Source organism: Periophthalmus magnuspinnatus, chromosome 14, assembly GCF_009829125.3.
Source record: "Periophthalmus magnuspinnatus isolate fPerMag1 chromosome 14, fPerMag1.2.pri, whole genome shotgun sequence".
Taxonomy (NCBI): Eukaryota; Metazoa; Chordata; class Actinopteri; order Gobiiformes; family Gobiidae; genus Periophthalmus; species Periophthalmus magnuspinnatus.
Window position 1 is genome coordinate 28,251,538 of NC_047139.1, and position 11,632 is coordinate 28,263,169.

At 37.7% G+C, this 11,632-nt stretch overlaps 1 protein-coding gene across 5 annotated transcripts; it reads left to right on the forward strand.

Moving 5' to 3' along the window:
* Window positions 1-260: 260 nt before the first annotated feature.
* On the forward strand, window positions 261-11,631 carry LOC117382014 (calpain-5-like). Of its 5 annotated transcripts, XM_055226914.1 has the most exons (15): window positions 269-357; window positions 1,157-1,360; window positions 1,665-1,818; window positions 2,644-2,832; window positions 3,195-3,326; window positions 4,336-4,544; window positions 5,349-5,541; window positions 6,131-6,321; window positions 7,094-7,171; window positions 8,161-8,356; window positions 8,440-8,562; window positions 9,375-9,577; window positions 10,037-10,158; window positions 10,237-10,373; window positions 10,990-11,631. In XM_055226914.1, exons 4-15 carry the CDS (start codon window positions 2,668-2,670, stop codon window positions 11,170-11,172), a joined length of 1,932 nt encoding a protein of 643 aa, XP_055082889.1. In that variant the 5' UTR covers window positions 269-357; window positions 1,157-1,360; window positions 1,665-1,818; window positions 2,644-2,667; the 3' UTR covers window positions 11,173-11,631. The 5 variants fall into 5 exon arrangements, with proteins under 5 accessions (XP_055082887.1, XP_055082889.1, XP_055082888.1 ...); XM_055226912.1 differs by lacking the exon at window positions 1,665-1,818 and having other exon boundaries at window positions 261-357; XM_055226913.1 differs by lacking the exons at window positions 269-357; window positions 1,665-1,818 and adding an exon at window positions 1,011-1,080.
* The last annotated feature ends 1 nt before the right edge of the window (window position 11,632 follows it).

An 11,632-nucleotide genomic window follows, 5' to 3' on the forward strand; every position in this document is an offset into this window, starting at 1 on the left:
ATGATAATGTACAATATTTTAGTCCGTCTTTGCTGACCCCTGGTGGTAGGAGTGAAGATTACTGAAATAACCCAATCATTTTACAGAGTAAAATATTGGTCTTTCCAGTAGGCAGCCATCATTTTCTCTACAACGGCATTATTCATGTTTGCTTAATAAAAACAAAAGTTTTGCATTCACAAACTAGGTTTAATACACTAAGCCTGTTCTGATTGGATGCTTTGGTTTTTGAAGAAGTCACATGACCCACAGGCGCCCTCGTGCTTCTGTGGACAACTCACGCGCTGCATCTGAAGAGAGCACAGCCCAAACAGAAGCACATCCCACACAAACTGAAGAGTATAGCGCAGACAAACTGTAAGTGGAAGTTGTCTGCTGTGTGATGCAAGGGCAACTGCTTTAAACTCACATCTGAATTATTATTTTTGTCTTGTTTGTTGCATATTATATCCTTTGCACGTGTTAAGTCAGAGAAGAACAGAGAGATTATACCTCCACTACAAACACCACAGCACTTCAACTTCTATTCGATAGTAGAGAAGACACGGTGACAATGTCACTGAACATTTTGTGCATCATTTTGAATATTAAATGTGATGAAAGAGTTGTTACAGTTCTTGGGTTGGCATTGCAGCACAGAGTCACATTGTTTTAACCACAGAGACACATTCATGTCAGCGGGTTTTGTATGAAACAGGGACGAATGCGTCATCAACTCTCATGTGAAAGCAGCCATACTTTTACTTGAGATTTCAATGGGTACATTCTTCCGATGTTATTTTGCTGTTGGCAAAACCGCATGAACTTTTGTGCCTTGGATCCCTGAGGCATTCCTCTGCTGTCCTCATGTTACTCAAGAGCTTATTTAATGTGCTGATCCAGCTTCAGTGGCAAACATATTGTTTCACTTAAAGCTGGAGTCTTTCTGGCCCACAATATTCAAAACATATTTTACCATAACGTTTGACTTATTTTATTGCAGTGTTTCTTTCTGTTGTTGGCCTTTGCAGAAATATTCCTCTAGCCATGCTTGATGCATAATACTCTCAGCTTTGTTTGCTCACAACACTAAACATACTAGTAAGTTTATCAGTAGACACAGATAAGCGACAAGCCTCCTCATGTCTCACTTGTGGCTTGTTTCATCTGTGTTTAGTTTCAGTTTCCTCCTCCCCCTCTGCTGACTTGAATCCAGCCCTCGCCTGCAGAGAAAGGCTCCAGAGAGGACGTCCAGACCACTTTCAGCCACTGGCTGCACACAGGAAGAAGTCTGCAGAGAATAACAACATGGGACTAACGACAAATCTTTAACAGCAACTTGGGGCCATAACGGAATGTTTTTTTAAGTCTTACAGATCGGGTAGGGAAGTGTCTGTGTACATTTAAAATGTCCAGTAGATCAGCAGTTACAATTGTAGTAAATCAGTTAATTTACATTTAAGACATTATTCTGAATCATATTATTGCCTGAGACATGAGTCATCTCAGTGTATGCCTAGTACTATCAGCTGTGTTACTTAAATGACAAAACTGACATGGCTGATTACATTATTAGAGAAAAAGCCTTTCTTCATTCAAATAGCTTGTACCTGTAAAGGAATTACACTTCCTAAGGTCCATTTAACTGTAAACCATAGAGTAAGAGATCTAATATTTTCTTGTAGACAACACTGGGGCGTGGCAGCAGACACATGCTGAAACTGTGTGGGAGGCCACACTCAACAGGTAGCTCACAATACCTGCTCACATTCTTGCAGTAGGAAGCCGGAAGAAGGTTGGACACAGGCTAAACACTGCAAATGTGAATTTAATATATTTGTAAGTGCCTTTTTTGAAAGCTGTGTGATTGTTTGAATTTCAGTAAGTTCATTAGTTTACATCCTGGATATAGCTAAGGTCAGGTAAGCCAGTTTTTGTACATTGAATTATACTTACTCTGTTATGTTATTGTCCTTTTTGGAGCTCAAAACGTCAATGTGTGTATACTGAATGTCAAAACTTCTCTTTTCCTTAGATACTGTTATAATCCTTCCGTGCAGCCTTTAGCCTGAGCGATTACCATAACATGTTCTGGCATTACATTTGAGGATTTTACTGGTGTAGATTAGCTTGGATGTGTACTTTGAATTTGCCTTCAGGGATGCTTACAAAAGAACCAGTTTCACCCTGAAACTCTCAGTTTATTGACAGTGTTGACTTAAATGTCCCATGTTTTGAAATGGCTAATGCTTAAGCCTCCTTAACCCTGTGTTTGTCACAATATGATGCCTTTGATCTTAGAGGCAAGTCCCATGTACACATATTTTTGCTCAGTGGGTTTTTACTTTGTATTCAAATCTCTTGTAGTAGCAGCATTATAAAAGTAGCTGTCATAGGCTTTTCAGTTCAACTTGGTAATAAGCCAGATGACAATGCCCGTTCCTTTCCCCTTACTTGTGACGACTGACATTAAGGATGTGGCATTTTAGTTTTGTTTGTTTTTAAACTTCAACATGAGTCATTTTGTTTTGAAAAATAACTTGAGCATAGTTCTGAAGACTTCCCAATATGCCACTAATCAGTGTTTACAACGCTGTCCACTTTGGTAGTTAATCTGAGTATTTCCTGTGTTGAGTTACCTTGTGTCTGGTGTCTGCTCCACAGCTGTGAGCCCTCTGTATCTGCACTATGTTTTCCTCTGTTACCCCATTCAAGAACCAGCACTACTCCTCGCTGAAGAATGCCTGTATCAAGGATAAGAAGCTGTTCGAAGATCCAGAGTTCCCTGCCAACAACGCGTCTATCTACTTTAGGAAACCTCCACCTGGAAGAGTGGAATGGAAGAGGCCACGGGTACGTACTATAGAAGTGGTGACGTGTACAAAATGTCCATAGAGATTACATTAGCAAAAAAATATGTAAACAAAAGAGTAGTGGAACATTCTGGGTCACTACAAGTAAATACACTGATGACTCTGCAGTGTCGGAATACTTCTGAATCGGATCTAAGTTTAGCATTTAGCATCTCTATTGGTTTAACATTAGGCTAACTACAAATTCAATGTGTGATGGCACAATCCAGAGCATTATAAACATGTCCCGTCATGCATAATCCCACTATGTACAGCAACTGTTACATGAGTCATTGTATACATTCAGACTGTGAAATATATAGATACTGTCAAATGACGGTATGTCTATTGTGCCTATCTTAGGAAATCAGTAATTCGCCGCATCTCTTTGTGGAAGGCATTAGTGCACATGACTTGAACCAAGGAATTGTGGGAAACTGCTGGTTCGTTGCCGCCTGCTCTTGTTTGGCCCTGAAGCCGAATTTGTGGACAAGGGTGAGTGCAGATCAAAAAGCATGTCATATCTCTTGTAGATGTTCCAAATGGTGAAAAATATTACTATGGCTCAAATTCTCTTATAAACTTATATTATTACTGTTGTCACAATACTAAAATGTCAAACTCGATTACAATAGAATGTAATTTTGAACAAATGTTTATTTAAATATTTAATTACACAAGTTCAGATAGTCACACAGGCAAATAGTCACACACCTATAATACAGTGTTCTCTCGTTTATCACGGGGGTTTCTAAAAACAACCCAGCAATAGGCGAATTTTTTAAAATAATTATTATATATATTTTAAGGCTGTAAAACCCCTCACCACACACTTTATACACTTTTCTCAGACCGGCATTAACATTTTCTCACTTTTCTCTCTTGTTTAAACACTCTCAAAGTTCAATCCTTTGTATATTATATTCCTCTTCCTCGATGATCGCTTTAAATGTGCTGTTTATGTGCCTCTGCTCCAGCGGTATCCGCAGAGGTGCCTCTCCATGCAGAGAAACACTTAAGTCCAAAGCGTTTCTGAAATTTGTCGGTGCAGAAAGTTTCATTGACATTGTGGGTTTTGTTAGGGAGAAAGCTTGCAAACATACAGCACTTCAGAGTCACACTATGATCCAACATTTATGTAAATTTGTCTGAACGCGTTCTGTACTGTACAGGAGACACGGCACGGAAGAGACTGATGGACCATTGTCTACAGTCCCTTAGCCAATCAGGACGCACAACACAATGCACTAAAAAATATAGTGAGGGACAACTGTATATCAAATACTTGTATCTAGTATCTTTTAGTACGTAGGTAATGATTTTTGACAACCCTATTACCAGTACTCTCACAACTTTTTTAAGTGCTGAACAAACAATATTATAACTATTTTAAGCCTACACCACTCCTACACAGAGGTGGAGGATTTAGCAAAAACTGGTAATGGAGTTCACCTGAAGGTACATGTGAACTAGGTCAAATACCTCTGTGTGTCTATCGTTTCAGGTGATCCCAGACTGGAAGGAGCAGGAGTGGGACAGCAAACACCCAGAGAACTATGCAGGAATATTCCACTTTCAGTTCTGGATTTTTGGGAAGTGGGTGGATGTGGTGGTAGACGACCGGCTGCCCACCATCAATGGGGAGCTCATCTACTGCCATTCAAAAGAAAACAATGAGTTTTGGAGTGCTCTACTGGAAAAAGCTTATGCCAAGTCAGTAACACCGATTGCCTTCAACAATGCTAAACATAAATATCTATATTAGGTCAAATTTCTTCACTTTGAAAGATTCATCTTAATTTTAGCAGTTTAGACTAGTTTATGGTCATGCCTGATTTCATCTGATCGCAGAAAATATGCAAGGTGAAGGACGGGGGAGATTGCTGGGAATTCAATGTGAGCAGGAGTGGGTCTAGTGCAGGGTTGGGCTATTATTTTTTTTCCAAGGGCCATATCAGAATCCAGGCATGTGAGTGTCGATTGTGGTCGGAGGGGTCGATGGCACAGAGGCAGTCTTGCTTCCACTGGGCTACCCCAGGACAGCTGTGGCTACAATAGTGTCTTACCACACATGCACACAATTTAAAACAACTATATAGGGGAGGACTAATGCAATATTATTATTAGTGAGGAATTTTTTACTACATGGACTTTTTTTTTACTTGTTTCAAGGTGTTTCTGAAGGGTTAAAATTTACTTATCCCATCAGTTAGTAAACTTTTTAATTAATTCAATAATCTGCCTTGTAATGAGTCAAAAATATCCTGAAACCAGTGAAATGTTCTACAACATGTAAATAATTAAATCTAACTTCAAAACTACTACAACTACTACTACTCAAGATTAATATTCGGAATTGAAGTATTTTTGTATATCATATATATATATATATATATATATATATATATATATATATATAATATATATAATTATTTTATTTTTATTTTTTTTATTATATCAGGGTTTATCAACTCTGTACATACATAGACATCATCCTAACCAATGTGTTTTTCCTAGGCTCTCGGGCTGCTACGAGTCTCTGGAGGGGGGAAACACTGGTGATGCAGTGGTAGATTTCAGTGGAGCTGTGGCAGAGGCCATTGACCTGCAGGAGGGAGCTTACCACAGTGACCAGAAGAAACAGGACGAGCTGTTTACAAATCTGCTGAAGGTTTATGACAGAGGAGGCATCATCAGCTGCTCCATCAAGGTCAGCCGCAATAATGTCAATTCATTAATTTTGAATTTATTACTTAACACGTACACAAACTAAAAAATAACAACAGCAAAATACATAGGGATCAGTGTCTTTTTGAACATATTGGTCCTGTGTTTTCTAATATCTGAGGAGGACTATGGCTTTTCTCTGAAAATAATAAGAAACATGGTCAAAAGTTCTATCCTTTGTTGGGAAATGATACCCTGATATCTTACTGGCAATAGAAGAATCCACTGAGGCAAAAGTATTTGTACTGTATTGTGTATACAAAGTTATTCAAAATGCTTCACAGAATAAGAAAGAAAGTCACAATACAAACAAATAAAAACATAATTATAAAATTCACATTAAAAGAAAAGGGTGCAGTCTTATGCACAGCTGAGAAATGCAAAACATTACACCAAATGCATGTATTTTCTATGTTATCTGAATGTATATGTAGATTTATAAAGTTCCAAGTGCTGTTCCACATTTACACATCAGTTCCTCATTTTCTTATTAATATCCATTTATGGAAATATTGCATTCTTTGTAGCTTTCTTTGTGATTTCTTGAAACCGATAGAACCTATGTATTACAGGCCCAACCACATGAAATTGAGTTAAAGATGGGCAACGGTCTGGTGAAGGGCCATGCGTACTCTGTGACTGCAGTGAAGAAGGTGCGGCTGGGTCACGGACTGTTGGCCTACTTTAAAAATGAGACCATCCCAATGATCCGCATGAGAAACCCTTGGGGCAAGACCGAGTGGAATGGACCCTGGAGCGACACGTAAGACAGAAACACTAATGATGACAGCTCTCTCGGGGAAAATAGGCAACATGCTAATATTAGTCACTATGCTATCCTGAAAAAAATGCCAAATTGAAAACAATAAAAACTTTCTTGTGCAGATTCATGAATACCTTAATAAACTGAGTGACAAACATCTTATGACTTTCAACAGATAAAACAAAATTTAAATGTTTGCATCTAATTTAATATAATCTTTTTATATAGCAAACGACAAAGTTTAAATCTGTTGACTGGACAAGTCGTTGTAGGAGTGAAGACGTTTCGCTGCTCATCCAAGCCGCTTCTTCAGTTCTGGTCAGAATGTTGGTGGCCACTGCCTTAAATCTATCTGAGGGGAGGAGCTAACCACACTGAAACTGTAAACAGCTTTTGTTTCCAGTTTCAGCTGAGACTACCCTATTCAGCCCTTAACGACCCTGCTATTGTTCTCATTGTTCTGGGTCTGAGGATGGAGTTGTAGATGGGGGAGAGATTATGTCTCAGGATGAGCAGCGAAACGTCTTCACTCGTACAACGATTTGTCAAGTTGATAGATTTAAACTTCATCGTTTGCTATGGATCAGACCTGGATGACCAAGGGTCTACACAGACATAATCTATTTATAGTTCCAACTTGTTAAACACGATATAACGGATGCACTTACAATATCTTAAAAATAATATACTACCTAATCACAAATTAAAGCATTTTTCAATATAGCACCTACCTTTTGTGTTAATTATATATTTATTTTATATACTCTTGCAGTTCTGAAGAGTGGTCAAAAGTTGGTGACACTGAAAGGGGAAACCTTGGCATCACAGTGGCTGACGATGGAGAGTTTTGGTACATTCCCAATTACACATCGACATCAATCCCTATGTACTTTGAGTTACTAACAGGGCTGGGCTATATCACTGGTGATGTATTGTGTCAAATCTGGGGATGGTATGAAATTTGGAGTAATGTGATATAATGCCAGTGCACTGCAGGTGATTTTCCTTTCAGTTGTGAGGAGACGGGCAGAGATTGCTGCTACTTGCTGTTGCTGCTACTTGCTATTGCTAAAACTCTCACTTAAATAGTGACAGTGGAGGCTCTGCGGAGCCTAAAAGCTCTAATAATAAAAAAGCTCAGATGTGAGGAATGGAAGTAGAACTAGCTACAACATAAATAGCCTGATAAATAAGTGAATACAAATATTATAAAAGCCACTTTTTCTTTAATATCCTGTGTATATATATATGTATGTATGTATATATATATATGTATATATATATATATATGTATATATATATATATATATATATATATATAAAGTATATATATATATAAAGTGTATATATATATATATATATGTATATATATATGTATATATATATATGTATATATGTATGTATATATATATATATATATAGGTACATACATATATATACACATATATATATACACACATATATATACACACACACATATATATATATGTATGTATGTATGTATGTATGTATGTATGTATGTATGTGTGTATGTGTGTGTGTGTGTGTGTGTGTGTGTGTGTGTGTGTGGGGGGGGTGTGTGTGTGTGTGTGTGTGTGGGGGGGGTGTGTGTGTGTGTGTGTGTGGGGGTGTGTGTGTGGGGGTGTGTGTGTGTGTGGGGGTGTGTGTGTGTGTGGGGGTGTGTGTGTGTGTGGGGGTGTGTGTGTATGTGTGTATGTGTGTATGTGTGTATGTGTGTATGTGTGTATGTGTGTATGTGTGTATGTATATTATATCTTCATCTTCATATATTCCTGCCCTAGTTAGTAATTAATACATATTGTGCACTGGTGTCCACAGGATGGCATTTTCAGATTGGTGCAAGTTCTTCACTGATGCAGATGTTTGTCGTCTCATCAATACCTCAGTTTTAAGCATACACAAAACCTGGAATGAGGTCATGCACTTTGGGAGCTGGACCAAAAATGCAGACCCTCTCTTGAACCGTTGTGGTGGCTGTGCAAACTACAAATCTACATTTCTACAGAACCCACAGGTATTCAAATACTATTGTCTGACTGTTAATAAGTGAAAGGTTTAGGGAAAGTAATATTAACTTGTTCATTGTTTTTGGTGCAGTATGTGTTTGATGTGACAAAAGAGGAGGATGAGGTCCTGATCTCTCTGCAGCAAAAAGATATGAAAATTCACAGGAAACAGGGTCAAGGAGAAAATCTGACTATTGGCTTTAGCATATTCAAGGTATGTCTCTTTGCTATCTGGCACGCTCAATGTAAAAATCAATATTACACAATGGCCCAGTACAAAGTAATATTATATTTTCTTGTGAAGGTTAAGAAAACACTTCTTGACTATTTAATGGTAATGGTAACTAACTGGGCGTCAGTAGCTCAGTTGGTAGAGAGTCTGATGTGTGTACACTGGTGTATGAATGTGTGTGTGTGAATGGGTGATTGGTTCCTTGATGTAAAGTGCCTCGAGTGCATTGAAGGTGGAACAGTACTCAATAAAAATGTGACCATTTACCAACTTCTCAGACATCAGCCACAGTATAAAAGAACTGGTGTGATGACTTAAGCTGCACTTATGTTTGTATTGTTTCTTTGTAAATCCTCTTACAATATTGCCGCACTGTAAACTAAAACTATACAGATTGTATTCTTAGAACAAGGAAGGCGTTAGGTATAAAAAGCACAGACCTAGTCACATTCAACTACATTTGAGTGTATGTGTAGTATTGATTTTAAAAGTAGATTGACATTGTGACACTGACCTTTATCACTAGGGGGCACTGTAATTCCATGTAGCTACTGCAAAATCTTTTTAATGTAATAATTATGATTGATTAAAAATCTATAAATCAGACATGATTCAGATACACTTGCCTTTATTGAGACAATGTCTAATTGAATTGTTTTGTACTGGGGTGTTTTTAGTGACTGCTCTGTTGGTTCATGTAGAGGTTATGGGGATGGTCAGTCACACGTATTGTAGATTGTTTTTATGCAATTAAATTATTCATTACATATTTATGTTTATTCTGTATTTTTTAGGTGGAATTGAACAGGAAGTACAGATTACATGACATTCTGACCCAACAGTGTGTAGCCACATCGACATACATAAATGCCCGGACGGTCTTCATGAGAGTGGACCTCCAACAGGGCCGCTATGTCGTCCTGCCAACCGGCTTCAAACCACTGACCCTCGGGGATTATATGCTACGCATCTTCACAGACGTTGATTCTGGATGCAGGTACAATTAATATATATTTCCTGTGAACAAACTAAACAAACATGGTGCTTGTCATTGGAGTTTATAGGGATCATTCTGAAGATGACTTCTAGATTCTTCTGTATAGCTTTTTATTCTGAAATGTGTGATATGTATGTAAGATGTAAGATATTTGGTTCCCGACAAATACAAACTGCATCAAAATGTAAAAATGTGTTCAACTCTGTTCAACCACAGATACCATTCACAATGTCTGTATTATTTTGTCTGTACAATGTCTGTATTATTTTTCAAGTCAAATACAGGATGACTACAGGTTTATCAGATAAACCTATTACATTGTATTATAAAATATCTACAAGGACGATGACTGCCTCTGAAATATAGCAAAAGAAGCATGTTGCAACTCAGAATGAAACATTTAGATTTCATTGTAGTCTGTTATCCATCCTAAAAATGAATGGCTCTGTGCTGTGGCAGGGAGCTAACAGTGGACAAACCCCAAGTGCGCTGCTGGAGTTCGTTTGTTGGTTATCCTCAAGTTGTGAGTCATGTCTACATCCATGCAGCAGCAGGGCTGGAGAACCAGGACAAGAATGGAGGTATTTAAGACTAATACAACTACTGCAATAGCAACAATAACCAGAACCGGCTCACATCTCACCATTATTGTGGTGCAGGCGCAGACCCCTATGTGATCATATACTGTGAAGGGAAGTCAGTGAGGTCCCCCATCAAAAATGACACGCTAGAGCCGGAGTTTGCCGTCAGTGGTGTTTTCTACAGGAAGAAACCAAGGAAACCTATCACTGTGCAGGTAACATATTTTTACTATTCTCTGATATCTTTATAAAAATATGTAGCAATTTGGTATCTACACCTTACTAAAAGTGGTTTATCCTATCCTAAAAATAAAAAAAATGAATTGAGGCAACTGTTAAACAACATTTTTCCTGTAAAATAAATGCTTAAAAATCCGTTAACAAGAATTTTTAAATAGGGCAGCACAATATATGGCAATCAAATCGAAATCGCAATTTGAGTTGGTGCAATTATCAAATTACAGGCTAGGCTGCAATAATTTTGTTTTTTGCAGAAGACATTCTATCTGTCTTGTACCTGTAGTTCAGTCCCTCTACAAAGATATTCACAAATGCATAGGATTCTTGTATTTGTATGGAGTTTACCAGCTCACATTTCAGTGTTTTGTTAATGCTGATAGAGTTCATTCTTTTTAAATATAAATTACAAATCTAATACATTTTATTTCCCAAATCATGCGATCCTTTTTGAAAACACTGTATATTTTGTATTATATTATATATATATATTTTATTTAGTGACATTTATGATCGAATACAAAGCAATGTTATTATTCCTTCATTCACATATGTAAAATCTTCTGTTTGTGACACTGTTTGTTGCCGTCCCAGATCTGGAACAGCAATGCTGTGAAGGACGAGTTCATGGGGCAGGTGGTGCTGTCGGGGGCAGTGAATGACAGTATGGAGCCTCAGGTCATGCAACTACGGAAATGGGGTTCTCAGATGGCCGATGAGGTGCCTGGGAAAATCAGCCTGAAGATTGTCACGGTTACTCAGCTCACCGCGATTTAACTGTACCACTCTGATACTGTGTAAGACTTAAAGCTTACCTTACCAAAGCAGTGCTGCAGCCATGAACTCTGTCATGCAATTGGTTACGTGCACCGATGAGCATTACGAACTGTTAAATGGTCTATTATGGTTGGTTGGACTATAGTGTGTATTTTGGCCAACTGTCAAATTGTGATGTCTGTCTCTCTCTATCAAAACCACTATTACCTTTCTCAGCCTTTTCAACAAGTGTAATTCAGCTAATTTTTACATTACAACTATACTCTTCATAAAATCAATCAATCTGTCAATCATATTAACTGAAATCCAGTTTACAAATTGCATTGAAAGGTTGAACTTTCACATGTTGCCAATCCAAATGCCTTTGAAAGTTTACTTAGGTTTTTAACAGAAGATGTTTTTTACACTTTTACAAGTTGTGTGAAAATAAAGATTTTTTAGAAAATAAGAATTTGAGCAA